At 51.7% G+C, this 26,656-nt stretch overlaps 6 protein-coding genes across 10 annotated transcripts; 1 reads left to right on the top strand and 5 right to left on the bottom strand.

The window, feature by feature from the left end:
- Nucleotides 1-722: 722 nt before the first annotated feature.
- Nucleotides 723-2,978, bottom strand: LOC112346077 (putative MYST-like histone acetyltransferase 1). Of its 2 annotated transcripts, none has more exons than XM_024674130.1 (15): nucleotides 2,920-2,978; nucleotides 2,767-2,848; nucleotides 2,642-2,710; nucleotides 2,357-2,595; nucleotides 2,227-2,304; nucleotides 2,139-2,173; nucleotides 1,974-2,079; nucleotides 1,791-1,922; nucleotides 1,603-1,731; nucleotides 1,455-1,548; nucleotides 1,334-1,401; nucleotides 1,208-1,282; nucleotides 1,090-1,160; nucleotides 983-1,043; nucleotides 723-931 (listed from the first exon to the last, which is right to left on the bottom strand). In XM_024674130.1, exons 1-15 carry the CDS (start codon nucleotides 2,920-2,922, stop codon nucleotides 845-847), a joined length of 1,329 nt encoding a protein of 442 aa, XP_024529898.1. In that variant the 5' UTR covers nucleotides 2,923-2,978; the 3' UTR covers nucleotides 723-844. The 2 variants fall into 2 exon arrangements, with proteins under 2 accessions (XP_024529898.1, XP_024529899.1); XM_024674131.1 differs by having other exon boundaries at nucleotides 983-1,032.
- On the bottom strand, nucleotides 2,948-6,630 carry LOC9659478. Its single transcript, XM_024674129.1, has 14 exons — nucleotides 6,346-6,630; nucleotides 5,895-6,286; nucleotides 5,643-5,814; nucleotides 5,366-5,583; nucleotides 5,261-5,321; nucleotides 5,133-5,205; nucleotides 5,007-5,084; nucleotides 4,792-4,952; nucleotides 4,573-4,741; nucleotides 4,039-4,513; nucleotides 3,665-3,976; nucleotides 3,369-3,608; nucleotides 3,175-3,308; nucleotides 2,948-3,114 (listed from the first exon to the last, which is right to left on the bottom strand). The coding sequence occupies exons 1-14, from the start codon at nucleotides 6,560-6,562 to the stop codon at nucleotides 2,976-2,978; spliced, it is 2,841 nt and encodes a 946-aa protein (XP_024529897.1). The 5' UTR covers nucleotides 6,563-6,630; the 3' UTR covers nucleotides 2,948-2,975.
- A 1,101-nt stretch (nucleotides 6,631-7,731) lies between these two features.
- On the bottom strand, nucleotides 7,732-9,147 carry LOC112346078 (zinc finger MYND domain-containing protein 10-like). 2 transcript variants are annotated; one of them, XM_024674135.1, is made up of 12 exons: nucleotides 9,088-9,147; nucleotides 8,968-9,033; nucleotides 8,864-8,920; nucleotides 8,763-8,807; nucleotides 8,638-8,694; nucleotides 8,468-8,581; nucleotides 8,353-8,409; nucleotides 8,234-8,303; nucleotides 8,105-8,160; nucleotides 7,952-8,036; nucleotides 7,828-7,870; nucleotides 7,732-7,775 (listed from the first exon to the last, which is right to left on the bottom strand). In XM_024674135.1, exons 1-11 carry the CDS (start codon nucleotides 9,121-9,123, stop codon nucleotides 7,830-7,832), a joined length of 684 nt encoding a protein of 227 aa, XP_024529903.1. In that variant the 5' UTR covers nucleotides 9,124-9,147; the 3' UTR covers nucleotides 7,732-7,775; nucleotides 7,828-7,829. The 2 variants fall into 2 exon arrangements, with proteins under 2 accessions (XP_024529903.1, XP_024529904.1); XM_024674136.1 differs by lacking the exon at nucleotides 7,732-7,775 and having other exon boundaries at nucleotides 7,836-7,870; nucleotides 7,932-8,036.
- Nucleotides 9,148-9,165: 18 nt separating this feature from the next.
- On the bottom strand, nucleotides 9,166-11,917 carry LOC9660277. Its single transcript, XM_002969202.2, has 10 exons — nucleotides 11,216-11,917; nucleotides 11,009-11,134; nucleotides 10,765-10,941; nucleotides 10,537-10,671; nucleotides 10,367-10,485; nucleotides 10,182-10,317; nucleotides 10,004-10,133; nucleotides 9,871-9,950; nucleotides 9,665-9,799; nucleotides 9,166-9,604 (listed from the first exon to the last, which is right to left on the bottom strand). Exons 1-10 carry the CDS (start codon nucleotides 11,777-11,779, stop codon nucleotides 9,386-9,388), a joined length of 1,821 nt encoding a protein of 606 aa, XP_002969248.1. The 5' UTR covers nucleotides 11,780-11,917; the 3' UTR covers nucleotides 9,166-9,385.
- A 549-nt stretch (nucleotides 11,918-12,466) lies between these two features.
- On the top strand, nucleotides 12,467-15,890 carry LOC9660276 (cryptochrome-1). The gene is made up of 3 exons (XM_002969440.2): nucleotides 12,467-13,763; nucleotides 13,886-14,826; nucleotides 14,887-15,890. Exons 1-3 carry the CDS (start codon nucleotides 13,451-13,453, stop codon nucleotides 15,697-15,699), a joined length of 2,067 nt encoding a protein of 688 aa, XP_002969486.2. The 5' UTR covers nucleotides 12,467-13,450; the 3' UTR covers nucleotides 15,700-15,890.
- A 4,272-nt stretch (nucleotides 15,891-20,162) lies between these two features.
- Nucleotides 20,163-25,597, bottom strand: LOC9659475 (neurofilament heavy polypeptide). Of its 3 annotated transcripts, XR_002992287.1 has the most exons (7): nucleotides 23,152-23,405; nucleotides 21,780-23,092; nucleotides 21,111-21,716; nucleotides 20,966-21,034; nucleotides 20,670-20,903; nucleotides 20,510-20,582; nucleotides 20,163-20,412 (listed from the first exon to the last, which is right to left on the bottom strand). XR_002992287.1 is itself a non-coding variant. In XM_024674224.1 (6 exons), exons 2-5 carry the CDS (start codon nucleotides 22,635-22,637, stop codon nucleotides 20,715-20,717), a joined length of 1,722 nt encoding a protein of 573 aa, XP_024529992.1. In that variant the 5' UTR covers nucleotides 22,638-23,092; nucleotides 23,152-23,405; the 3' UTR covers nucleotides 20,408-20,582; nucleotides 20,670-20,714. The 3 variants fall into 3 exon arrangements, 1 of the variants encoding a protein (XP_024529992.1); XM_024674224.1 differs by having other exon boundaries at nucleotides 20,408-20,582; XR_002992286.1 differs by lacking the exons at nucleotides 20,163-20,412; nucleotides 20,510-20,582; nucleotides 20,670-20,903; nucleotides 20,966-21,034; nucleotides 21,111-21,716 and adding exons at nucleotides 24,404-25,032; nucleotides 25,106-25,333; nucleotides 25,479-25,597 and having other exon boundaries at nucleotides 22,862-23,092; nucleotides 23,152-24,339.
- Between the last annotated feature and the right edge of the window lie 1,059 nt (nucleotides 25,598-26,656).

The raw sequence follows: 26,656 nt of genomic DNA, 5'->3' as shown, positions 1-26,656 counted from the left end.
GACTGACCCACATTCTTCTGAAGAGCCGTCCGAGAGGTAGCTAGCTCTACCCAGCTTTGTTTGCTAGCAGGCTTCCTGTTCTTGATGACTACTTCGAAGCTATCTGGATACGGAACGGCAGAAATGTCCAGACAACGCTAAGAAACAGTTGTAAATTCCCGCGGACAACGAACCTTCTCCGCAGCCTTCCTGTTCTTGTCCTGGAGCTTGAATGGTCTCTCATTTAAGCTGCTAGGCTTTTCCAACATCGCAGTCTGAATCTTCGGCCATGGATCTTCTCAGTAGCTCTTCATCAGCTCTGCTCCTTGTGAATTCTAGGACGCTGAGGAAAAACCTGTGCCGTTCTAGGCCCGTTCTCCATCGCACTAGGCGTGCCAGAGTCCAGATGTCTCTAGACTTTAGTTCGTCTTCGTTTTCTTCTTCCGATAGTCGCTTCAGTGCAGATGGTTTGAAAAGGGAGATGCGGCTGCTGAGTGAACGAATCCGTGAGGTAAAGGTGTCGGAAAGTCGCGGTGAGGACTCAGCCGTAGACGGGTTCAGTAGCACAAACTTTGCTAGTGACATGCTGCTGCTGAGAGAAAGGATTCGCCAGGTCCAGCTGCGAGAAGATGGTGCTAATTCTGACGAAGCTTCAAAGTCGGAGTGGATGCCTTGGGAGAAGAACTGCTATCCTGCTATCCAACTAGAGATATCGCTACTTCTGGGACTCCTACACGAACAGCTGTTGAATATGAGGCCGAGCAAAGTTCTTATAATCTTGTCCCTGCTCTCAACTGTCACAGCTGCATCATCTGTAGTCCTACTCACGTCTCTTACAGTCCTCCTTCGGTCCCTCTAAACTACGTCACCGTGGCCTTTTGATTGCATATGTTGTTGGAGTCCAGTTCATCTTCGCTGGATCAATGCTCCAGGTTGGTTGTGGTCCGACATTCTGCATTCAGCGAAATTGCGGGTCACATACCAGAGGAAAGAAATACGGCACCTTCAAATGCTCGTCAACCACGCGTGCTGTAACTGAAAGAATGTGCTGGCCTTTCCAGTACCTGGAAAGAATGAGAAAAAAAGTATAAAAAGGAAGACTCCACGTACTTGATAAGATTCAGAGATTGAAGAGTTTGAACAATGTCGTCAGTGCGAATGGCTGTCATGGTACTTAAATCCTATATGAATTATAAGAACATGATTTAGAAAAAGAAGACCAAGTAACCTTTATAGACAAATTTCCCCGATGATCCTTGAGAATGCTCAGTAGAATTCGCGTCCAGTAGCTTCTAAAGCTCACCTGCATCAAGTAAATATAAGGTGCAATAAAAACGAAGCTTGAACATTTAACCTTCCCAAGGTCAGATAGCGGGCGCTCTGGTGTCCCCGATTTACCCTCGCGCTTTGTAAGTTCATACGCTATGCCAGATCCATACATAAGTAGAAAAACAAACTTAAACGTCAGGGCGTACCAAAAGTAATCAGCAAGCGTCCGTATCCGCGTCGCTGAAAAGGAGGTAGCGTTAAAATGCAGGCCAAATTGTACTCCTCCAGTGAAAGCTTTTCCTGCAGAAGAAACACGAGAGATTAGAAAACGAAAAGCTGCTTTCAACAAGTTGCCTTTGAAAAATATCCCATTAAATGGAACCCGTCTTCATCAATCTCGGTGAGAATATAGAACAAGAAAGCCTCGACGTCATAAAATAGAGTCTTATGATCCAGAAAGAGCTTCGCAAACAGGCACAAGTTCTGTAAGGGAAAAATAAATAAATATCAACAGAAAATCTACACGGAACCAGGACAATTACCTGGCAATAGAGCTTTTGTAGTAACCCATCCACTTCAAAGAGAGCCAAAGTAGCTTTGCCGCTTCCATCGTCGGACTGGGCACTCATTCGATATATTTCCTTGCCTGGAGGCCGCTTCAGGTGGCACGTTATCTAAAACACATGAATAGTTATATGCAGTTCCGCACAGACAGCTTAAAGTACCTTATGTTGCTCAATAGTTCTTCTCTTCTTGACATACTTGAGACAAAACTCGCAAATGTAAAGCTTGTGCTCGTGCGCGTACTCATCTGGATAGGGCGAATAGTACCTGCGTAAGCCAAACAATAGTGTTTTAATCCTTGTGATATTGATGAGAAATGCACTTACCAGGTGTCCATCTCATATTTTCCCAGTTCCACAACCTGAAGAACAAGCACCTAGAATCATCGTAAACCTCTCGGGCCATGCTAAGAACCTGTATGTTCTTGATCTTCGTCTTCTCCTCGTGCTCCTTTTCTAGAGTTTGATCGATGGGTGCAAGCTCGTCCACTCCCTACAGAACAGCATTTCTTGAGCGACAAAGAAGTATAGAAAGTCTATAAAACCTTTTGGACGTTGTGAATCTCGTCATATCTCCGCTTAAAATTCCTGGTGAGCTTCCTGTCTGACGTGCCTGGAGTGTCGTGCTTGCTATCACAGGATCCCTGTCCACCTGAATTCGGTGTGCCAGGAATTGTGAGTGGAGCAAGCTTCTCAGCCATCATAGACTTCAACGTTGGAGCAACTTCCGTGTCCAATCTCTCTATCCGCCCTGGAGAAACCCACTCGTCCATGCGCTTGTTCACTACATCCACAACTCATCATCCCAGACCTCAAAGAAACCCACTCACGATCAATGTAGTGAACGTAGTACTCAATTCCATCCTTGGAGGCCCTGCGATCGATGATCTCGGCCGAATCTAGAGAGAAGGAGACGATCAAAACCGCTGGAAATATCCCAAAACCGGATACTTACGCCGCGCATTGTCCCACGACGAAACGCAGATAATCTTCGATCCAGCCACATATTTCGGATCAGCAGCGCCGATCGCCCTCTCCTAGAAAACAGGATCGACCATCAAGCCGAGAGAAGATCGTGGACGCGCGAGCGCGCCAGAGAAGAGCTTACCATTGCCAAGCCCCAAAACCCTAGCTTATGCCACGTGTCTAATGGGAGATTTTAGATTAGTTATCTGGAAGGACCCGGCCTAGCAGCTCGTTTGGAGTGCTAACTCCGGACTCTTCCATGTCTGTGAGAATGGCGATGGCGGCATCGTTCTCTTGGACGGACAAGCACGACATAACCGCGTCCTCGTAGAGCTTGCTGCGAGAGAGAGAGCAAAAACTTTGAGAAGAACAAAAACTTTAGAAGCTAAGCACTTGCCTTCCAAATTTGTGTCCACATTTGTGAGACTTTCTGATCAGCGTGACGACTGATTCCGGCCATGGGAGTTTCATCGCGTTCCGGACAAGCATGGCACAGTCGCTTAACGTAGGACTTCCTCCCAGCTCGAGAACCTGAGGAGACAAAGTATTTAGCACTTCCAAAGCTCGAAAAATCGTAAGGACGAAACTTGCCTTGTCCAGCAGCTGAATGCTCAGCTCAACTTCGCGCTTGCGCGTCCATATCTCCGGAGGTTGAGCTTGTAGATCTCTTTCCCAGGTCCATCCCCATATCTCCTCAATCTCGTCCATTTCTCTAAAGTCGAACTTCATTGCAGCAAGCTCTGCACGCTTCTCTTCCAGCGTCAATGGCTTGTAGGCTCCCTCGATGTTGTCCGACGCTGGTTCATTGCCAACTACAGCAGGGCTCACCTCCTACAAAAGCGAAAATGTGATCCTCACAAATGTAGAAGGAATCTTGGAGCACTTACCACGACTTCCTCTTCTTCTTCGTCTTCGTCGTCTGTTGTTTTCGATGCTTCTGTTGTTTCATCAACCTCACCACCGTCAACGGGTTGAATAATCTCTTCTTCATCTTCCCTGACTACATGTCCTTCTACCTCTCGTGGCTCTGCTTCAGCGTCCTCCTCCATCTCGCTGTCCGACTCCTCGATCACCATTCGTGGATTTTCTTTGTACAAGTTTTCAAGTCCCACTCCTTCAATAAAGCATTTTCGTCGATATTGTTGTCTCGGGTTTCTCAGATCTATTTTAGCCAAGACTGTTTCAAACTCTTCATCTACCTGCAATACAACGATGGAAGCCTTAGAAAAAGAATTTTAAAAAATTGCTTGAGAAGACAGACCTCTTCGATAGTTTCTTCTTCCGGTGGCATCCACAAAGGCGCTCCTTTGGCCAGATTTATCCTGCGCGCCTTTTGAACCCTTTGATACAGGAGCCTTCTGTTCCCGTCCGTTGGAAGACCCTGAGCTTCAAGTTCTTCCTTCATTTCAGCAACAGAAAGCTTACTTGCTGCCTTGGGCTTTCGAACGTCACTAAGTCTCTTCCGGACGTTCTCTTTTTTCAGCCTCTCTAGTATTGCAGTGTACTCTTCTTCCCTGGCATTTTCCCCCAAGGCATAGACGCCTTCAAATTGCAACAAATGAATCAGCTTTCGCTTATATTCTTGTCGCTTTATGCTGCAGTACTGTTTGTAAGACTTCTCCACTGGAGGTGAAAATCTGTAGCCATCATAATCGGGTAGAATCCTGTTTGGATCCTTACGAGCAGCGGGCGTCCATCTTCTCCGTGTGCCAGTTAGACCACCTTCTGCTATGTAACTGCAAATTACAAGCTTCGTATCAAGAGCATGAAATAAACTGTAAGAAAGAAAACTGACCGTGCAACAAAATCAATTTCGCATCCTATGTCTGCTTCCTCCTGTATGGGCTCAATCCACGAGCTTACTAACGTGCGTCCCTTTCGATTCATAAACATAGCTCTTGGAGTTAATTTCAGGCCTTCTTGTAGCATCAAATCCAAAACTTCGACAAGCTGTACAATTCTACCTGCATAAGCAATAGCAATGAACACAGAATCATTTTTTTTTCCAAGTTACCTTCCAAGCAAAGCGAGCGTATCAGCAGCGAGAGAGGATCACCGTGCTTCCCATCACAATGGAGAACGTGTAGAGAACCTGGGAATAATTTTGTGAGAGCCCGAAAATGACGCATTGCCTCGTCCATGAAGTTAAATTTCACGTAGCATTCAACGATCAGTCTGCATATCGAACGTAGGAAACAGGAAATGTTTATAATGATTAGACTCACTTACGCATATGTTCGAGCATTTGGCTTCACTTGAGGATACAGCTCCGTCATGTGTCCTATCAGCACTATGACTTCATGAACCCTGTGAATGGAAGGACGTTAGCATCTCTATACGCGTGACCAAACACACCTTTCTCCGTTGTCACAACGTGTTTGAGCTTGTATCATAAGGTTAAATGACTCGGTATCGGGTTTCGTGTCCGCTGCAAGCACAAGGCACTTTGTGAGTCATTGAGCACGTAAAACGTATGGACTCACGTCTTAGGTACTGCATCTCTTCAAAAGTGTCTTCTGCAATGTCTGGAAAATTGGCATTTCCCTGTCAAAAGTGTAAATAGAAACCAAGATTTTAAAAACTTTTACCTGAGCAAGAAGCAAACAATTGTAATGGAAGGTAGTGGCCAGCCTTCCTCTTGATTCCATCGACCTCAAAATATTTATGGCAACACCATGCTTGCCGGTTTTGCAGTTTTCCTCGACCAATATGTCGTACAAATGCTCACTGGCTCTGAAACCACCATTTGCACCTTTCATAAAAAGGTCATTTGCTTCGTTCAAGTATCCAGCATTGAAAAGCTCCTCTGCGCAGAATCCAGATCCATTCAACAACGGAAAAGATAAAGAAGAATAAAAAACGTACCACAAGTCACCACCCAAGCAGTACGAGTATCCAGGTTTGCACCTTCAATAGCTCCGAGAATTTTCTCCGCTCGATCACGAAGGCCAGCACGTCCAAGCAGCCTCGCGACGGCAACGAAAGTCTCTTGCAGAGGCGTCTCTCCCGACGCGATTTCCTTCCTCAAAGCCTGAAGCTGCACTGAAAGAAAAGAGAAAAGCTAAGTAGCCATCTCGTAATCTCTAGCGGAGAGGAAGAAAAAGGAGAGAAACTTACCGCTCCTTCAACGTCATTCGCTTGAGCGTAAGCAGCAACGAGGCCATGGAAGGATCGAGGCCCCGGTTTCAATCCAACAACGTCCATCTCGGACATGACCTCCTCCACACCATCAATGTTGCCACTCCTCGCGTTCTCCATGAGCGACTCGAGGAAGTAGAAACGGAGCTCTTTCTCCTCGGCATTCATCACCTTCCTGTACAAGCTCCTGGTCGCAGCAAACTCGTTGTCTCGCTGGATGGTAGAAGTTTCACCACCCCCTAGCGACTCAGCCTCCTGTTCTTCCGAAGAATCGGTGGTTTTCTTCTTCCTCGCAGAAGCCTTCTTTGGAGCCTGGGTTCCCCCTTCCACATTGGATTTCTTCGTCGAGCGCGAGCGTTTAGCTGCGGGATCTTAAATCCAAGAACTATGACTAGTAAGATCGTTGCGCAGTCGAATCGAAACTACTTACCAGCGGGTAGTGGCTCATCACTGGATGCCCCTGCCGCCGACGCTTTCACAAGAACAAGCCGCGAGGAGCCTATTTCGCAAGGAACGCATCCCATCAATACGATCAATCCAGCGGCATTGCCAGACGCCAGGCGCCGCTCGCCACACCCGAGAATCGCGCGGCATTTCTCCCGGCGGAACCTAAACGCGCAGCAGTACGAGCTCGCTAGCGCGGCCATAGCCAGGGTTTTGGGGACAGCGCCCGCGTAGGATCCACGTCAGCAGCCCCGTCAGCTCCACGTTTAAATTCAAACGTTGGCGCTAAAGCGTCGCTAGGCTAGGAGCTCTTCGTGTTAGCGCTTGAGACCAAGTCACATATCTTCTTGTGGATCTTCCAGTTTGCGACTTGGCAGCTCCGGCCACAATACCTGGAAGAGCAAAAACGTTTTACAAATTTCTCTTGGAATCGATCGAATTTTGCAAGCTCACCAATCATTTTTACAGCGTGAGCATCGTTTCTCCGCTGGAGCGCCGCAATCTGCGCACTTGGGCGTATCCATGGACTCGCCAAACTGGAACATCCGCATTAGTTCGTCCAGCTCTGCCGGGGAATCGCCACTCAATCGTGGGTCGGATCGTATCATCTCTATCTGATCTTCAGCAAGTTGTCCTGAAAAAACAAGAGAAAACGAGCATTTGCCAACTTCTTTTTTCGAAAACTAAGCTTACTCCAGTCTCGTCTGGCAAGCAGCGCTGTTCTCATTTCCGGTATCTGAAGTAATGTCGTCAATGTCAACGCCTTTGTAACATCGAGAACTCTGGTATTCGTACCTCCTCCATGATCAAGTGTGCAGTTCTTCGGTCCTCCTCCGTCGCAAACACTTTGAGAGAAATTTCTTCTAAAGCCTGTATAAACACAAATGTTGAATCGGTGATTTCAGCTACAGTGTTACCCATTGTAAATCCTTCAAAACCGGCAGCTGCTCCAGCACCATTTCATTCAGATACTTTCGCAGCTGGAGTGGATCCCGGTGTCAGGCAGGGACAGAAGACAAGGAAGAGAACCTTCTACCTTCAAGACTTGAGCCTGGCGGAAGTCATCGTAGGTGTATCTAGCACGGCACTGAATGTCTGCAACAAGATTATTCAATGCCAGCCAGACCTGCAAAGATCGACACTCAATCGCCTTGACAATTCGAGAGGAATTAAGAATTACCTGTGCTTCAGACTTGAAAATCCTGAACCGATCTTGTGGAGTAACCTCAACCCATTTTCCTTCCTCATACTTTTCTGTCTAGTATTCCAAATTCAAAAGAAGAAAAATGTTGTGAGCTGATAATTTGTAAAACGTACCACGACTTTGGCTTTAAGATTTCTTCGTCTTTCCCATGGGGGCGACTCCACAAGGTTGACAAGCCCCATAATCACATCATGCGTGTCAATCAGCCGGGCCTGTGCATTCATAGCTCAGAATGATAAAATAACACCTGATTGTCGATCTAACCATCACTCCTGGAGGAAGATCATTGACATAATCGCTGAAGTACCTAGATAAACAAAAACAGGAAAAAGAAATGATCAAAAGTCAGAGAGTGAATCAGCTCATGCCTTTGATTAGAAACGTTCACGTTTTATGTTATCAGCAACAGCAGACAGCATGTACCGCAAAATTGTCAAGGACGCGATGGCACAGCCAAACTGTATCTCGCCAGCCTGGAAGTCACCGAAGCTCTCTAAGTCAATTCAACTATGGCAGCGAATTGCGTAAAATCGACACTAACCTTTTCTTCCATCTCAAGTTCTGGCTTTAGAGACATGACTTGCTGGGCAGTTCTTTCTGTTCATCCAAAGATCCAAAGGTAAATATCCATTCTTAAGACTCAGCATTTTTTGAAGGATCTAAGCAAAACCTTTATAAGCGGCGTCTTTTGAAGCATTTGTGTTGAGATACACCAGTTTTCGATAGCAATAATCAACAAGCTGCGAGAAACAAAAAGTTATAGCAACAAAAAAGAAGTGGAAACCATACCTCAAGAAGGTTGCTGCTACCCAGTGCTTTACACGCTTCCTTGTGAAAGAGCATGATCTGCGAGGGAAACTAACTCTTGTTAACACTACGGGCTTCCAAATTTCGTCTATCGCACCTCAAACAACTTTATAACTGTTACTTCCTGATAGAAAATCAGGCTCAGCCTTATTGTAGATGACATTCCAGCCAAGTGCTTCATTATATGAGGCAAGACCTTCTCTTTCCAGATCTACGCTTGTCACAACGATCGAGTGAGCTCCATAGATAGATAGATATTTGTATTACCTCGATAGCAAGAAGCTCATGAATCAAAACTCCTAGCTTTTCAAACGAAAGCAAAGCCTGCAGCACAAAGAAAGAAGAAAAGACGATCAAACAAGTGTTTATCTACACAAGAATCGAGATCTCACCTCCATAATGAACTCGTCACAGTGAGCTATAGTGTTATAATGGGCCTGATCAAAAGAAACAAAAAGAATCACGCATCACAACGATCGCGATCTAGACAAACCTGGAGATTAAGCTTTTCTAGCTTCCGGTGTTGCTTCATCCACGCAGGACATCCCACCTGACAGCAAAACTTCACAGAAAAACGAAATGCAAGACAATCCATGCCTCTTTCACCGAGAAACACTTGAGATTCTCCACAATGTGCTCCGCCTCATGAGCTGTAAGCAGCACCTGGCATAAAATCGAGCAAGAATGAGACGAGAATCAAGCTCTCGACGATCAAACCCCGTCCACCGCCTTGAGATGCCCCGGCTTCTCCATAACCACAGCAAAGAGCCCTAAAATTTCGAAATTTTCCCCCTCAAAAGGCAAAGACTTCCATTCCTTATTATTACGAAGAAACAAACGGTGAAGAAAAAAAGAGAGAAGCGCCTATCCTACTCCAAAAGATCAAATTTTTTTCTTCACCGTCTCTAAGGTCTAAGAACTTGTCTTTGAATCACGTCGAGCATAGAACCTTTTTTTTTGGCTTTTGGTGTTGCTGTCGTCAATGGTAGCTTGCGATCGAGATAGAAGAGAGAAACTATAGATTGCTGAGAAGAATCTTACCGTCCCAGTTCCATGGGTTCTTGTCGGGGCTCAGAAGATAGAACGCGTAGCCAGCAGCCGCCGTGCACGCCAGAGCGACGCTCGCGCTCAAGCACGCATTCCACAAGCTCATCTTCTTCTGGAGAAACTTGCAGTGATCCAAAGCCTTGATCGACTCGGCTTCCAGCTTGGGATCTTGTTTCATCTTGAGACTCTGCACATACAAACAAGAGTTAGCGAACATCTCAAAGGAAAGGGCATTTTCAGCTCTCACCTGGAGCTTTAGTGATGTCACCGTGCTCTGTAACTCTTTGAGTGGCGAGAGCATGGACTGGGATTCCCTCCAAGTACCCCTAAGGAACTTTAGGACACGCACGCTGCCTTTCAACCTTTCCGGATAGAGCTTCTCCTGCAATAGTACAAGTTCGGTAGACACAAGAGTTCAAGGACTGTCACAAAGAAAACTTAAGCAGGACTCACCCATTGCTTGTAGCTATCGGGTGACTGAAACAAACACCACCTGAATAGATCGCAGCCTTCAAGGGACAACTCGGCATCATCTGCCAGGGCAAGCTTAGATGAGGGAGGCCATCAGATAATGCAGATAGTTTACCTTCTTCGGCCACGGTAAGGGACATCGGAAGAAGCTGCTGAGCTACAGTCTTTAGTGCTCGAGTGCGAGTAGAGCCTCCAAGAGAAATTTCTTTCACTGTGGGATAAATCGCCAAATACCTTTGCGTTGCCTGCACGCGAATGTCAATATCTTGCCCGCCAAAAATGAGTAGTTGTACCTTAGTTCTAGACGACTCGGGTGGATACGCCATATGGAGGCACGCAATGAGCGCGTGAGGAGAAATCAACCTCTCCTTCCTTGTAGCACCAGTCAAGAGAGAGGGGCGGTTCTTAGCGAGGTCTTTCATCACAAAGCTGCAATAAATGCAACCATCAGTCATGAGATAAACAAGAGCTATCGTACCCCTCAAAAAACTGGAGAGCAATGTCCCGAGTAACCGGAGTGCTGGAGCTACCAACAGCGAATGGCAGAAGATTATGGGACCACAGATATAATCCAGCAAGCAGATCCTCACGAGCTACCTGCGATAAATGTTAAAACCTTCGGAGCACAGGACAGTATCAAACACCAACCTGGCCGTACATCCAGGCCAGTACGTAAAGCTTCGGTGGAGCTTGAAACTTCGGTTGTCGAAGCGTTTCCATCATTCCCAGTAGCACTTCGGACCTTCTTCTCAGTAGTATGGCCACAACAACGAGCACAGCAATCTGCCAAAGACACGCGCAAGTTGGTTGCGACCGGTCAGGATATATGTGAAGAGATAAAAGAAATAGCGCCACAAAATGTCATGGGCTAGCTACCTTTGTGCTGTTGGAAACCGTAGGACCACTCTTCCCACCCTTTTGCTGGGGCTGAGCCTCGAACAAAACATCGTTGAGGGCCCAGGAGACGAATTGTGACAAAGCGTCCACGGACTTCTGTCCCAGCCAGTTAGCTGTGGCTCTACACACTTTGTCAGGAAGATCCCCGATAGGAACCTTGAAATGTGAAGGAAAACAGCCAGCATTAGTCTCTAAGCATCACGAGAAGCATTTAAACTCTCACCTGGACGCTCTTGAGCAGCGGATCCCTCGACATCTTGTCCCACGCGATCTCTACCGTATTTACAGGCGAGAAAATCTTGACGAAGTAATCCACGCAACGAATCAATTGAATATCGTCGTAAGACGCCTGGAGGAGAAATCCAAGTGTCAGCATGCATGGAATTCGAAAAAAGAAAAACCAAAGAAGAAAAAACGATGAAGAACATACCGACAAGGTGGCGAGATAGTCTGCCAGATCCACTGGGTCAATTGCAGCCGCAGCATCGGCAATAGAAACCTTTGGCTTCTTTGCCTTTTTTTTCTTCTCGCCTCCATTGGCGCTGCCTCCTCCTCCATTCGCAACAGCGGCATTCTTAGACTCAACATCGCTACCTTGCTCCTCATCGTCGCTGCCGTGAGGATCATGGACGCCATTCGCGGCGGGGGTGGCAGCGGCGGCGACACTGGCGCTCCATGCAGCCTTCCTCGACTTGCGCCGCTCGGTTCGCGCCTCCGCCTCCTTCTCCAGCGCCTCAAACGCCTTGGAGGAGTTCTTCCCATCTTGACCTAACCCAGCGCCCCCTTCGCCTCCTCCTCCCCCCTCGGCCTTGAGCTTCCTCTCCCGCAGCCGCTGCTTCTTAGGGTTTGTCACCTTGTGCCAGCCGTGATCCGGCGCGCCAGGAGCCCCCGATCCATTCCCGCTGCTGCTCGCAAGCTCGAAATCTCCATTGCTTTCCATCTCGTCGCTCCAATCCTGGAGCGGCGACGAATCCACGGCAGCTGCTGGCGCCATAGCCGCCCTCTTCCTAGCTACACTCTCTCCGTGATCTCAGGTCGATCTTCTCCTCGCGCTCTCCCTCTCACCGATTTCTCGCTCGCGCGCTACCTAGAATTTCCCTCACCTACAAAAAGAGGTTTAGCCTAGCGATCGTTTAAACACTAACGTGCCACGTCCCATTAGACAAAAGAATTACCTTTTTCACGCCATTTTTGTCATCGCGCCGGCATATTCTCTCAAAGGGTCTGCTAATAGAAAAGGACCTTGCGAATATTCAGTTAAGCCCCAGCATATTCTGCTGGCGCTGGGTATATTCGTTTTACGCTTTGGAAGCAAGAAACCGCGGGGAGACTCTCACTTCATAGACAGCTCTGCACAGCACAATCATGCAATCGAAAACAACATTGACACGGCATTCTTGACGAGATCTTGGGACTTAGATTGATTTATTTTGTTCCTTCTTGTTTTTGCATTGAAGGCTTTCTTTTTAATTGATCTTATTTTAACAGTAGGAGGTGGCGGGCCTTTGACTTCTCGATCCTTTGAGGTTTACATTTGCATCCATTGCACTGTGGTCTCATGACTCCATTTGAGCGCCAATCACCCCAAAACCATGTAATAATAATCGAAAAAGGTGGCTTGGTCAGCACAAAGCTTTTTTATTATAAAATTAGATCCCGAGATAAAACTAGGAATAAAATTTTATTGAACTAAATTTAAGTTTTTAGTAATATATCAACATTTTAACTTAGATTACTATTTGATCGACCTTTGTTCTTTCCGGATAGATTTCAGCATGAACTCATATGAACAGCAATGTAAAAAAAGCGGAGCTCCTCCAACGAGGTAAGATCGATCGCAAAGAGTGCGAGATAGGCCTAGCAAGACGCAAATTCTAGAAGATAGGCTCACCTCCCGCTTAGAGATGACGGCAGCGCTCGTCATTGTACAAAAGCTCCGACATGGCTGCGCGTGAATCGCCACTGGTCCGTCCACCTGGCGCCTCGTGATTCGTCCACGGGTGACTGCTCTTCCATGAATGGCATATTCCAATCCATGTACCAGAAAATGCCCCACGCAAGGGCGACAGGAAGAATATCTCTAAATCATCGGGCAAAGAGTGGAGAGTAACATTAGCCGTGGCACTGCACGCGGTGGTGGGGCGCTATACGGACGTAGACGTGGCGCTGATCACAGTGTGCCCTAATGCGCTGTTTGGCAGACCCATCTTCTTACTACTATCCACAAGCTCGCTCAGCAACTGGACAAAGCAGTGGAAGAGATAAGCCTTTTTTTTCTTTCCCTCTCTCTCTCTTCCTTGTGGATTGGCGAGGCAGTGGAAAAGCGAAAAAAGAGAAAGAAGGCACGGAATGCGCTAGCTGGGCAGCTGGAACAGCTATGGATTCCGCGACCCAAGAAGAGAGCGAGGCAAAAGGAGCCAGGAAAGCACCTGGAGTGAGAAGACAAGGTATGGCGCACCGCTGGGCCGGGGAATCTCTAATCGGCCTCTGCCCAATGCCATATTCGGGGCTGGGAGCCGAGCATGACTGAAATCGCGCTCGCATTTCACCTCCCAGGTCGCTGATCATCGCTTTCGGTCTCTAAAACAGAGAGAGAGAGAGGAGAGAGAGAGAGAGAGACCAAGCCTAAAGTAAGAGAGAGGGAGTGCGAGAGAAAGAGAAAGAGATGGGTAGCAGCACAACCATCGTGTGGTTTCGGCGAGATCTGCGAGTGGAGGACAATCCGGCGCTGGCGGCGGCGTCCAAAGCCGGGGCCGTGGTTCCGCTGTTCATCTGGTGCGCTGAGGAGGAGGGAGAGTTCCGCCCGGGGAGAGTGTCGCGATGGTGGCTCAAGCAAAGCTTGATGCACCTGAATTCCTCGCTCACCAAGCTCGGCTGCCCGCTCTTGATGCAAAAGTCCCGCGGCAGCAGCCTCAACGCACTGCTTCAGATCGCCAGGGACACCAAAGCTACTCAGGTTTTCTACAATCACCTCTATGGTGAGCACCATGGATTTTCCATCTTTCCTATAGTTCCTCGAGTTCTCTCCAGTTCCTCCAAGTTGTCTTTCGATAGCCAACTTCTCTTATGATCTAACTCTTTCGCTCCTCTTCCTCCACAGATCCCGTGTCGCTCATCCGAGACCACCACGTAAAGCACGGCCTCTCGCAGTACGGCATCACCGTACAGACCTTCAACGCGGATCTCCTCTACGAGCCGTGGGAGCTCTTCGACGCGCGAGGCAATCCATATACACACTTTCAATTGTTTTGGCAGCGCTACCTCGGCATGGACCACGAACCCGACGGCCCACTACTCCCGCCAAAGCGCCTCTCCCCGCCAGCCGAGCCGGGGCTCGGCCACCTCGGTCTCCCAGCCGAGGAGCTCGGCCTCGAGGACGACTTCGAGAAGAGCAGCAACGCGATGCTCGCCCGGACTTGGACGCCCGGCTGGAGCAACGCCAACAAGTCCCTGGACGCGTTCCTGGCCGGGCCGCTGGCCGACTATGGCGACAACCGCGGCAAGGTGGACGGTGGCACCACGTCCATGCTCTCGCCGCACTTGCACTACGGAGAGCTGAGCATCCGGAAGGTGTTCCACGCCGTGCGCAGCAAGCAGCTGCTGTGGATCACCGACGGCAGGCAGCCCGCGGAGCGCAGCGCGAGCTTGTTCCTGCGAGCGCTCGGCTACCGCGAGTACTCGAGGTACCTGTGCTTCCACTTCCCCTTCACTCACGAGCGATCGCTGCTGGGGCACCTGAGACACTTCCCCTGGAGAGTTGACGAGGGGTTCTTCAAGGCGTGGCGGCAGGGGCGAACCGGGTATCCTCTCGTCGACGCCGGGATGCGCGAGCTTTGGGCGACGGGCTGGCTCCACAACCGGATCCGCGTCATCGTCTCGAGCTTCTGCGTCAAGTTCCTCCAGCTCCCGTGGCGCTGGGGGATGAAGTACTTCTGGGACACGCTGCTGGACGCGGACCTCGAGTCGGACATCCTCGGGTGGCAGTACATCTCCGGGAGCCTCCCGGACGGCCACGAGCTGGACCGCATGGAGATCCCACACGTAAGCTTCCATTGCCCGCCATCTTTTCTCTCTCTAGACCAAACCCGGGGTTTTGTGCAGATCGAGGGGCGGCGGTTCGATCCGGATGGCAACTACGTCCGGAAGTGGCTGCCGGAGCTGTCGAGGCTGCCGACGGAGTGGATCCACGAGCCGTGGAACGCGCCCCCGAGCGTGCTGTGCGCGGCGGGGATCGAGCTGGGCTGCAACTACCCGAGGCCGGTGGTGGAGATCGCGGCGGCGCGGGAGCGGCTGCAGCGGGGGCTGCGGGACATGTGGGAGCACAACAGTAACAGTATCAGCAATGGCAGTGGGACGCCGGAGCCGCCGGAGATAAACAGTGACAATGGCGAGCAGCAGATCAGAGACTATGGCGGTAGCAACGGGCACCAGTGCCACGAGAGCCAGCGACGATCAAACGACCAGATGGTGATCGAGCGCCAAAACCAGCAGCAGCAGCAGCGAGACCGATGTTCGGACACCTCACACCCGGATCAGATCGTTCCAACGCTCCTCCCTGACTTTAACACGCTGCGGTCCGGGTCCAGCCGGATCCATCATCACCACCACCACCACCACCACCATCTTCAGCCGCAGCAGCACAACTTTGCGCTGGCGGGGCCGGGGGAAGATTTTCATCCCGCCAACCACAGACAGGAGCAGCATCCCCAGCAGCAGCAATTCCCTCAGCTGCAGCTGCAGCAGCCCCAGCAGCAGCATCAGCAGGCGGTCGAGATGATGGACAGCGATGTCAACTCCACCGCGGAGTCGTCATCAGCCTTTAGGAGGAATTACGACGGCTACGCGACAGCTGCGGCGGTATGGTTCCCCACACATAGCAATCGACGTAGGGTGGACTTCTCAGCTTACTTGTGAATATCTCTCTCTCTCTCTCTCTCTCTCTCTCCCTCTCTCTTTTCCAACTCTCTTCTCTCTCTCTTTCTCTCTCACGCACACACACAAAGGTAGCATAGAAAAGGATGGGTTTCTGTTGAAGTTTTTAGTAAGCTTTGTAGCATTGGTTTTGATCTGGAAGGAAAACTTTGTAGGAGCATCTCTTGCACTAACTTGCTGGGCTCTACACACAGCTTAATGAAAAGGAATCGGTGTGATTGGTGCGATGGGACTTGAATGGATGCCTCCGAGCAGGGGCTTGTGGAGAATTGCTGACTTTGGTGGGGTCTCGCGCAGGGGGAGAAGCTTTCGTATTTTATGAGTGGGAGTTGTGGGTTTTGTGGGAGGCAAAGCTTTATAGGCTTGTGCCGACAGATCCAGCCACAAACCATTGTATAAATGGTTTCGCTCGGTTTTCAGTGATTAAGCCATGAGAGATCCACTGATCGGTCACCGAGTATGATCGATCCGTGATCATCGGGAGCCCAAAAAACAAAAGGGTGTTTCAAGCCGGCACTTTGGACTAGGTATCATAGTCGCGGCCAATCCTTTTGGACGAGACCATATACCTTAATGCCATTGGGAGACATGCACTATCATTGTTTACAAGGCGGTGGTGGTGGTGGTGTTGATAGCGACGTATAGTATAAACATGAATTAAAACCTTGGGTTTGCATGGTTTCCTCCATCAAAACCTTGCTTCATTCTTTACTTATTTATAAACAAAGTGGAATCGTGGATGTGGATATGTGGGGATCTTTTCGCAAGCACGCCGGCCAATGGGAGGGCATTCCTCCGCCCCGTCAGCCAATCAAAACCAGCCTCTCGTTGCCGGGTCCACGTGCTTCATTGGACGGCCTTGCAGCCACGTCGGACGGGGCCCACCGCCACGCGTCGGCTGGAAAGAGGGCTGACGTCAAATCCAGGTACCCCATTGGCCGTTTATAAGTAGCTTGTAACCTTATTTTAAATCGGTCCTGGTTAAGGGGTGATGGCCCCTCGTGGGAGTAATGGCCACCAGACTCTGGACCAATCGGCTGCCTTTGGCCACGGGGTCGGGAGATATTTCGTACAGCCAGTGGCCACCCGCCAGCGCGACACTCTTCTTTTTCCTTTGCTTCTAAATTGGTGCTGAAAATCGGTTGGTGGTACGGCATCAATGTTGTCTGAAGCTTGGGTCCACTTAGGCTATTAAAATTCTTCCCTAAATGCTTTAATCACTCTTATATGCTTTGTCCAGCTGTAGTGGATCAGCAAATCTCTCCCGTGCACTATACATAGTAAGAATATAGCAAAGCCCTAAAAAATTTGCTCGCCGGAAACAAGGGCTTAAAATATTTTGTCCAAAGTCCCATTTTGCCCAATGGGGTACGGCTCCGAAGCAGCGTGGGCCACCCAGAGGCGTGGGGCCCAGGCCGCGACGCGTGTTTTGTTCGTGGTGGTGCGGCGAAAGCTAGTAGGTATGGTACCGGACCTGGTTGTCTGGGCTGGAAGTTTTCTTGTCGTAGGTAATTGGGCACGATATCAAAATCTGTGGCTGTGGTGGCTTGCCTGCCATCGATCCCCTTACCGCCCTCCATTTGATACACTCCAGTACCGTCAATAATGTTTTTTTTTTCTCGTCAAATTTTCTTAACTCTAGGTGACTTATACTTTAACCCTTTGATATCTGATTTTTTACCCTGTTCTTCAGTTTGTTCTCTTCGTTTTCTCTCTTCGCGCTGTCGTCTCCACTGCCTTGGCCAAGAACCGAGCGATTGCGTGCGAGGGCTGTGGTTTTAGGGCTCGGTGTCTGGAATCCGCGAGGCCAGCGCCGGATCGATCGGCTCCCGGGGGAATCTCTGAGTTTTTCTGTGCCGGTGCCTGTTTGGTTTGCACAGATTTCGTGAGAGGAGCTCGCCCGGGGGGCGGGATCTCTTAGGGTAGGAGGAGCGCCCGGATTGGAATGCGGGCAAGATCGCGATGGAGCGCCGAATTCCTGGGGATGGATCGATATTTCGGGCGGGGGAGGTGAGAATCGGGAGGAGGGGGCATGATTCACGAATGGGGAGGCGAGGAGGAAGAAGGTGGGGGATATTTCACTAGCGCGCGGCGATAGATCGTGGTGTTCTTCCCTCATGTTTCCCTTCTTCAACATGTATTCGTCCAAGGCGGAGCAGATCTTGTCGCGGTATCGTCCAATTGCGCCCAAGCCCCCTTCGGCGCCATCCAGCGCCACCGGCAGCGCCAAGCCCGATCAAGCCCCAGCGCCCGCCGATGCCCCGACGCAATCCTCCTCCTCGGTGTCGCCAGGGTGTAGGAAGGGGCGCAAGAGATCCGGCGATTCCTCGCTCGGCTCGCCCCGGAGCTACAAGCGATCGGCGGCCAACAATCGCAGCAAGCAGCAGAAGATTCACCAGCACCACCAGCAGCAGCAGCAGCAGCAGCAGCAAATCCAGCTCCAGATCCAGCAGCAAATCCACCACCAGAGCCAGCAGATGGTGCCAGTGATGGTGGACATCGCCGGGAGCTTGTCCACGGTCACTACGTCCGTATCGATGCTGTCGGACGCCCAGGCATTGCCCGGGTGGAAGATCATAAGGCCCGCGGTGGCAGTAGGAGGAGGATCGATTGGCAACACGAGCACACAGTCGTACGCCAGGAGCCCTAACGTCGTGCTCGAGGACGCGGGCAGCAGCGTCATGGTGGCGGTCAAGCCGCCAGCCACGCTGGCGAGCAGTGGCGGCGGCGGCGGTGGCTATAGCCTCCGAAAGAACAGCAGCAGCAATTCGAGATCGCTGGTGAGTGATCTAGGCTCCAATGTACAGCAAGTATCTCCTCCTCCTCCTCCACCACCGCCGCCACCACCACTACCTCCGCCGCCGCCGCCGCCGCCGCCTCGCCAGGCTTCTCCTCCAGCTCCCATCGCTGCCTTGGGAGATGGCAATGGCGATGACGAAAGGCCCAAGCTTGTGACGCTGTCGTTGCTGCCAGACACACCAGCGCAGCATCAGCTCGCGAATCCAGTCCCGGAGGTGGTGTCATCGATCGATTTGCTGGGGCGGCGGGACCGGGATAGATACAGGGACGATTCCAATCGGCTGGAGCTGAGCTTGTGCTCGGGCAGCTCGGCGCCGCCGGTGGCGCGGCGGTATGGCGCGGCGGCGCAGCCACGTACCGCCGCGGTACACGAGCAAAGGGTCCCTCAACAACAGCAACAAGAACAAAGCCGCCAGGATGCCTTCCACCATCAGCAGCACCGCGCCGGGATGGTGATCGACTCGAGCTACTTGGAGCAGGCCTATGGCGGATCGTCCGACCCGGTGGCCCTCACGGAGGATCTCGGCGGTGGCGCATCCAGCACCCGCTCCGTGGTGCTCTGGTCCAACCTCAGCTACGACAAGGTGGTGTCGGAGAGGCTGGGCGGTAAGCCGCAGCGCGCCGCCGGGCCGTACATCGATCCGCTGGGCCTCCCTACGCAGCTGGGATGCTTCCGGTATAGAATGCGGGGCTCGGAGTGCAATGCCGTGCTGTGGGGATTCCTCAAAAAGTTCATGCACACTGGCCTCCCGAGCTCTTCTTCGTCCAAGCCGGGTGGCAGGGCTGAGTTTGTGGAGCAAAGCTCGAGCTCGATGCCACAACAGCACCAGCACCAGCACCAGCACCAGCAGCAAAGGGTGATCGCTCCACAGCCGGTCCGTCCAGTGCCGCTGGTGGTCGGCTCCAACGTGTGCCTCGACTCCATAACCGAGGTGAACTCCTACGCGGGCTACCTCTCCGGGAGCCTGGAGACGGTGGAGTCGCAGCTGGAGAAGGACGGCCTCCCGGCGTTCGTCACGGACAGGAGCAACCGCGTGCGCTGGGTGAACGCCGCCTACAACCAGCTCGTGCGCTCCTCGTCGGGCGGCAGTAGCATCGGGCTGCAGGACTCGGCCAGTAGCAACAGCATGAACGCTGCTGCCACCACGGGCGCCATCGCCACCACCGTCCAGCCCGAGGTGGTGGTGGTGGCCGCGGCCCCCACGCCCACGCCGGAGGTATGCGTCACCTTCCAGAGCGAGCGGAGCCCCTACTCGGCCGTGAGCTTGGTCGGGCAGGCGAGAGTGGATTGGATGGAGGGCGTCAAGCGCTGCTACTTAAGCGGCGTGCCGTGCGAGATGCGGCGGCTGGACGACCAGCACCTGGGGAGCCTGTTCGTCTGGAAGCTCAACCTTAAAGTCGGTAGCGGCGGTACCGCGCGGTACGCCGCCGCCGCCGCCACCGCCACCGCCACCACCGCCGCCGCCGGCGGTAACCACAGTAGCAACGTCCAGGTGTACGGGCACGAGTGTTATGGTGTACGGGAGAGAGGATTTGTCTAAACCCTCTTTTTTTTTTTCTCTGAGCTGCTGTCTTTGTCACCACCACCACCATGAATGGAGTGAGTTGGACCAATCCGATTCTCAAAATGATCTTGGGTCCCGCAATGCCTGGCAAAGGAAATCTTTTCTTATTTTTCCGTCCATCCATACCATACGACCTTTGAATTTCTCTCCTCTAGCGGTGACATCACTGTGTGTTTGACGTCACTAAAGCCTTGCTGGTGGCGATGGTGGTGGCGATGGTGGTGGTGGAGAAGGATCAATCCCTTCTCCCTCTTCTCTCGCCTTTTTTTCTTCCAAGGCTGGGATCCACACTTCAGTCGCCATCTCAGGTCCTGGAAAACGATATCTAGTACTTTGGAAGTTTGATCATCGAATCGATCGATCCAAGTTCCAGCAAGAAAAATCAGCTCTCACTCTCTTTCGTAGCTAGAAAACTGGAGGGAACGTACCAAACGAAATTCTTTTGCACGGGTGGCTCTTAAAGAAGGTAAGGGGGGGCTCGAATCCTAGCTTTCTCGTTTCCTGGAAGAAGCACGGCTTTCAGATTTGGTCACAGAACAAAACAAAACAAGAAAAGAAAACCGTTTCTTTACTGAGGAGATTACAGACCTGAGAGTAGACTGACACGCGCACGCTTGAAACTCCATTGTTTCTCTAGGAATCGTCCTCCCAGTCCATGGACACGGCCTTGCGCAGCGCACCCATCATGTTTGGCTTGTCTCTAAACCTCGACCCGTCCTCCAAAACTTCTCTAAGCCGCCTCCCGTTGTCTAGGAAGATGAAGTCGCTCGGGTGCCGGGCAGTGCTACCTACGTGCTTCTCAAACGAGGACGCGTTGAAACCCTGCATTAGAATAAAGACATGGCTAGGACTCGAGAGAAACAAACAAACGTGAACTCACTCACCTGGTGGCTTTTACAATGTCGACAATTGCACAGAATGACACCGCTCTTGACAACTCCACTTCCTAACACCTGGACAAAGCGTCAACAAGGTGGTTGTCGTAAAAAAGAAACTGAAGATCACGAGATGAAAAACAAGATACCATACCTCTCCCGGCCGTGGCATGTACCGCACGGTGAGGCCCTCCAAAACTCCCGACTCGAGCAGCCACTTCGCCGACACAGTGAACTCTTTCACCACCGGATCCGGCGGAGGAGGAGCCGCCGCCTTACTCTTCCCGGGCTTGGAAGTCTCTTCTTCCTGAATCGACGTCTCAGCCGGCGGGGTGTCATTCGACTTGGAGGGACTAGCACGGTCAGTGTTTTGGCATTCTAGCTCGTTTGAGGTGCTGGTATCCGACGCTTTCTTATGTGAACCGTGTCGTGGCACCTGCTCTGGCTTGGCATCCTCCACCGGCGACTCGGTCTCGAACGGACACCTGTGTCCTTTCTTTGGTGCCAAGCATCTGCTACACCGGTAAATCGCACGGGAACCAGGGCCGCCTTTCTTTCTCATCTCCGGCAAGCAGCTCATGGAGCCATCGTCGTGCCATGGGTTGCCGAAGAACATTGGAGACAGCATCTCCTCTTCCGGCAGCGAGAGGCCATCTTCTTCACTGGATTGAGCGACCAGGCCATCGTGACGTAACCGTAGCACTTCTGAGCCTGTGATTGCCGACGAGAAGCCGTGGATGTCAACTTCGTCAAACACCACCTGAACAGCACGAGCGGTAAGGAAAAAAGAAGAAAAAGAGGAAGAGCTACGAGGAAAGCTTGCCTTTTCATCGGCATCCACCGTCTCGTCTCCACCGGGAAGCGGAAGCGCGGACCGCACGGCGGGCGGAGCTGGCAACGCCGATCTCACGGCCGGAGGAGCTGCTGTAGGCGTCGCGGTGATGACCGGAGGCACTGCAGCCGGCAGAGGAAACGGAAGCGGCGATCGTTTCGCAGGCACAAACAACGGCGTCCGCGTAGCCGTCACCGCAACTAAAGTTTGTCCGTCCATCGCCCGCTCCTCGTCGGCGTGACGCTTCTTGGAGCTCTTGGAGTCCGCCGAGCACGAAGGCTCGGACGAGACGCTCGCTTCGGAGCGATCGGCCACCATATCCGTGTTGACGGTGCAGCAAAACCGCCCAGCCGATCCAGCCACCTCCTCCTTCACAGCCGTGGCCTCCTCCAAAACACCACCCGTGTTGTTGGTCTCCTCGCGAGAAGGTGACGCATTCTCGGTGGCCGGACTAGCTTTGCTTTTCACAGCCGAGGGAGGAGCTTTGGTCTCGGGCGCGGGTGTACTTCGCTCCTGCTCTTCCTCCTCGTCCTCCTCCTCCTCATCTCTCTTCTCTTCTCCATGGAGCCGCTGCTGCCTGTGAATTCCCCTTTTGTGCTTCTTGATCACCAGTGCCTCCTGTGCTTCTGGAGCTTTTCTCTTGAGGACGATCTTTAGCCCCTCCCTCTTGGCGGCCGCTTGCCGTTCCCTCAGCGACTCGCTGCGCGTGCCATACCGGCCATTGCTGCTGATCTTGAGCTTGATCTTCTTGATCAACCCTGGCGACGAGGATTTCCCTGTGCCTGTCCCTGTCCTCCTCGGCTCCACCTCTGCGTCATCGGACAGCAAGGCCTGCGCCCTGGTTCTCATGAACAAGACCTAGAGCTGCCGGCACTGGCAATCCAGGGAAGAGAATTTTATCTCCGCCAAATCCAAATCTGGCCGCGCTGCCCCCGCTACCAGAAATCTCAGCAGCGCGCGCGCCACTCACCTCGCAACCGCATTCCCTGGCACCCCGGCGCTCGCGCTACGCTCCCTCGATTGGCTTGCTGCTCGCGCCAAACCCTAAATTTCAATCCCGTCTGCCCCTAGCGTTGAAAGAAAGGACGGTGCCGTACGTGCACGGCGGTGACGATATTTTAAATGTGGATATTCCGTGAGAAGGATATCCGCAGTATATTCCCGAATCAGGCATATTCCCCGTCGTCAAACACCCAGGGCTCTCGCTCGTAGAGCTCTCGCCCGTTCATCCGCGCGCGCCCGGCGGCGATATCCTCGCGCCGCTTGCGCGATCGCTCCGCCGCCACTGCCGCCGCCTCCGCATCCTGGAATCAAAGCAGAATCGATCGATCGATCGCTCGATCCAATGAAGAGGGGAGTCTACCTTGCGCTGCTTCCAATCGCGGTACTGGAGCAGTGTGATGCGCCCTTGCGCAGGAGCTAGCGCCTTGCCGATGCCCTCTTCCTCCCCCATTTCCCTCACCTAGGTTAGATCTCTCTCTTTCTTTCTCTTCTCTCTTAATACTTGGGCGTTGTTCTTTCGTTCTTTCTTTTTCCATTCATTTACAGCGTTACGAGAAAACAATCTTCTAATCGTCTATCGCCTCCCCTCCACGAGTTCTTCCAGTTTTTTTTCAATCTTCCAGCAATCTCCTCCGCTTTCTCACGCTCTGCGATTTCACTCCGTGCCACCTCGGGTCCTCGATCTTGATCTTCCAGTGCCCGTCCGGGTAGCGCTTCCTCTTCGCCTTGATAATGTCCCACTCGAGCAAGAACTTCTGCGTCCCCTGGAGCACGCAAAACTTCTGGAGCTCCGCCGGCATGGTGTCGTGGATCTTCCACCACATCGCGTGCACGGGGTCGCTCGCGAAGATGTGGAGCTGGTCCTGGTTCCAGTTGCAATCGTAGTCCCGGAAGCACAGCCACGGCTTGATTCCCAAGAAGTGCATTGCGTACAGCACCGGAGGCTCGGCCGTGAAGAGCTGGAGCTTGCGCCGGTTCTCCACCGTGTTGTTGTCGAAGTGCTTGAGAAAGTTGACGGTCCCGGGGAGCCTGTGCCACCAGGTGAAGATCTCGTTCAGGTACCCCTGGTCGCCACCATTGTAGGAATCGATGCTGCCGATGTTGTCAACCAGGAAGTCGAACGTACAGTTGCAAGGCTCGATCACCATCACCCCCGAGTTGAACAGGCTCTGGTCGTTTCTCGTCGCGGTGATCTCGGGCAAGTCGAACAGGAAGTCGAGGTTGCGGAGGAGAACAATGTCGGCGTCGATGTAGATGATCTTGTCGTACTGCGTGAGCTGCCAGAGCCGGAACTTGCTGTAGTTCCACTCGTTGTAGGACGAAGGCTCGGCCTTTGGGTTCCTGATCCTCTGGATGGTGAAAACTTTCCAGCCTGCCAGCTCCAGCCCCTGTCTCTGATCCGGTCTAATGCTCTCGTCCACGAGAAGAACTAAGTCCCGAGTCGAGCCGGTCGATCTAATGCTGTGAGCCAAACTGATAGCACCGCATACGTACGATTGGGCCGAGTGAAGGATCGTTGCGTACGCCTCCCGCGACTCGACGTGCTCCACTGTGATCATCACATCACGCACAAAAAGAGCTTAAGTTGCTGTGGAGAGAAAACGGAGGTCTACCTTTGGCTTTTGGTGGCATCGCTAACTGGCACGATCCGACTGGTAGCGCGAGCAGTCCCCGGACTCTTTTAAGATTAAGCTTGTATAGCCAGTAACCGTCTTGATGTTCGATGAGTTCCTGGCAGACAAAGAGGTTTGGGATCGGCCTACATTTCCCACACAAGGCGACGTAGACGAAATCTGTCCCCGTGTTAGCTGCCACCTTGGCTGCTGCGAGAAAAGCTTGCAAGCAATTCACATTCCTGGCCCAGTCGTTGCTCGGCGAGTCGCACGGAATGCTGGCGACGACAAGATCCAGAGTCAGGTTGTTCGGCACGGACGGCATCGGCATGTTCGGACAGCTCGAGTTCGTTGGATCATTTTCGTCTATGTCCTCTGGGAAAAAAGCGGACCAGTCGAGCCTCTTCTTTACCGTCTTGAACTTGAATACGTGTGGGCTCTCGTCCCCGCCACTGAAGAGCTCCCACTTGATAGACTCGGGCTTTTTGAAATTAACCAGACCAACTTGCAATGCTTCTTTAGTCCGCTTCAACGCTCGGATCTCCTTGGACGACTGCAGCCATCTCAAGAGACCATCCTCATTGCAAGTCGGATACGGCCTTTGATCCAACTGTCTTCTATCCTGGGATCTGGACGAAAAAAGGAAATGCCGGTCCAGCGATTTAGAGAGGAGATCCTTGGCGAAAGAAAGGAACCAATTACCTCAAGTTTTGTAGAACAACATCGCTCTGAGAAGTTGTGAGCAGCAGCAATGTAATTAGGGAGGCTGCGGCAAATACCAGAGCTGTGAAGGCCTTGTTCCTCTTCCGTTCCAGGAATGTGTAGCTGAATGACCCAGATTCCTCAAGTTTCTTCTTCTCCGCATCCTTTCGAACTTTCTTCTCATCCCAATTCGACAGCAAATTGGTTGGCGAAAGATCGTCACCCTCCCTGAACGAAAGAACAGAACACTATCATCAGTATGACATGAATTGGAGACAGCCTCTGCTGAGAGAACAAAGATCTTGAAACTAAAGACGCGCAGTCAGCTAGAATTGTGCGAGCAAGAGACCGAGAAAGCAGCGAAAATCTCTACCCAGTCTGACGATGCCGAGGCTCGGCCACCGTGTTGGAAATCCTCATCTCAGGAATCCCGAAAAAATGCAAAAGGATAATCGCTCGAGCTTCTAGAATTGAATCAATCAAGTAGTAATTGCCAACCTTATAACCCAAGAGACTTTCAGCCAATGCGGGCCGCTGCCCCTTTCCCAGCCATGCTTTTTTTTTTCTTTTCAGCAAATGAGGGACCGATCGAACAAACGAGTGACACCGACAGGAGACTTCACCGACGTAAAAAACAGCAACAGAAAAGAAGGAAGAAGGAAGATCCAAGAAGAAAAAGTTGGAGGCGAGAAGTGGAAGTACCTGGTAGAGTTGGAGTGACGCTACTACAGTAAGACGACTCTGACGCATTCATCGAGCCTAAAATCCAAAAAGAAGAGAGTTAGTGAGCCACGATGACGAGCGATTCTTTGTCAAATAGTAGAGAGATCACACTTACCTTGATTGCCAAGACTAAGTTCCCGTTGAAACACGCAAGCAACGCTGTCGCTGTGGCTGCCGCCATGGCTGCCGTGGGGCCAAGCAAACGATTAGATGAAGATTTCCAGGGCATCGACCGGATCAACGCGTGCGCGATCGAGCGAAACAATGAAAGAAAAACCGAAATTTCGAGAACATGATCACTATTCCTTGCTTTTGTTTGCTTCCCGTGCCTACCTGATGGCGACGCCCCATCCTGCGCGACATAGCCGTCGAGCGGCCGTGCCAGGAAACCCTAGAAAAACAATGGCGCTGTGACGACGACGATGCCGCAGCTACCCCCGCGCTGCTCGACAAATGCCAGCTCCGCGCTAGGGCTTGAATGGGGCCGTAAAGGCCACCAAACGCGAAAGTGCCATGGCCGGGAAAAGGAGCCCTATAAGAATATTCCACTTTTCAAATTTGAAACTTTTAGCGCCCTCTTTTGGGGAGAATGGAATCTTTTGCCGGTGGTTCTCTATCATCGATCGGAGTATCATTCGAGGGAGATGTTCCAACGCCTCGATCTTTCTTTGATTCGTGATTTCTATCATTCGATCAAAGAGATATAACGCTAGAGAATGAAGTACCAACACTGCGAGGAAATTAGAGTCAAAAAAGAGAGGGACCCCTCTTGGTGATGGTCCAGATAGTTGCATTGGAGCGATAAAAAGAAGAGAACCTTTGATCACT

Source organism: Selaginella moellendorffii, unplaced genomic scaffold (assembly GCF_000143415.4).
Source record: "Selaginella moellendorffii unplaced genomic scaffold, v1.0 SELMOscaffold_12, whole genome shotgun sequence".
NCBI lineage: Eukaryota > Viridiplantae > Streptophyta > Lycopodiopsida > Selaginellales > Selaginellaceae > Selaginella > Selaginella moellendorffii.
Note: the sequence above shows the minus strand (reverse complement) of the source record. Positions and strands in the feature narration are given on the sequence as shown.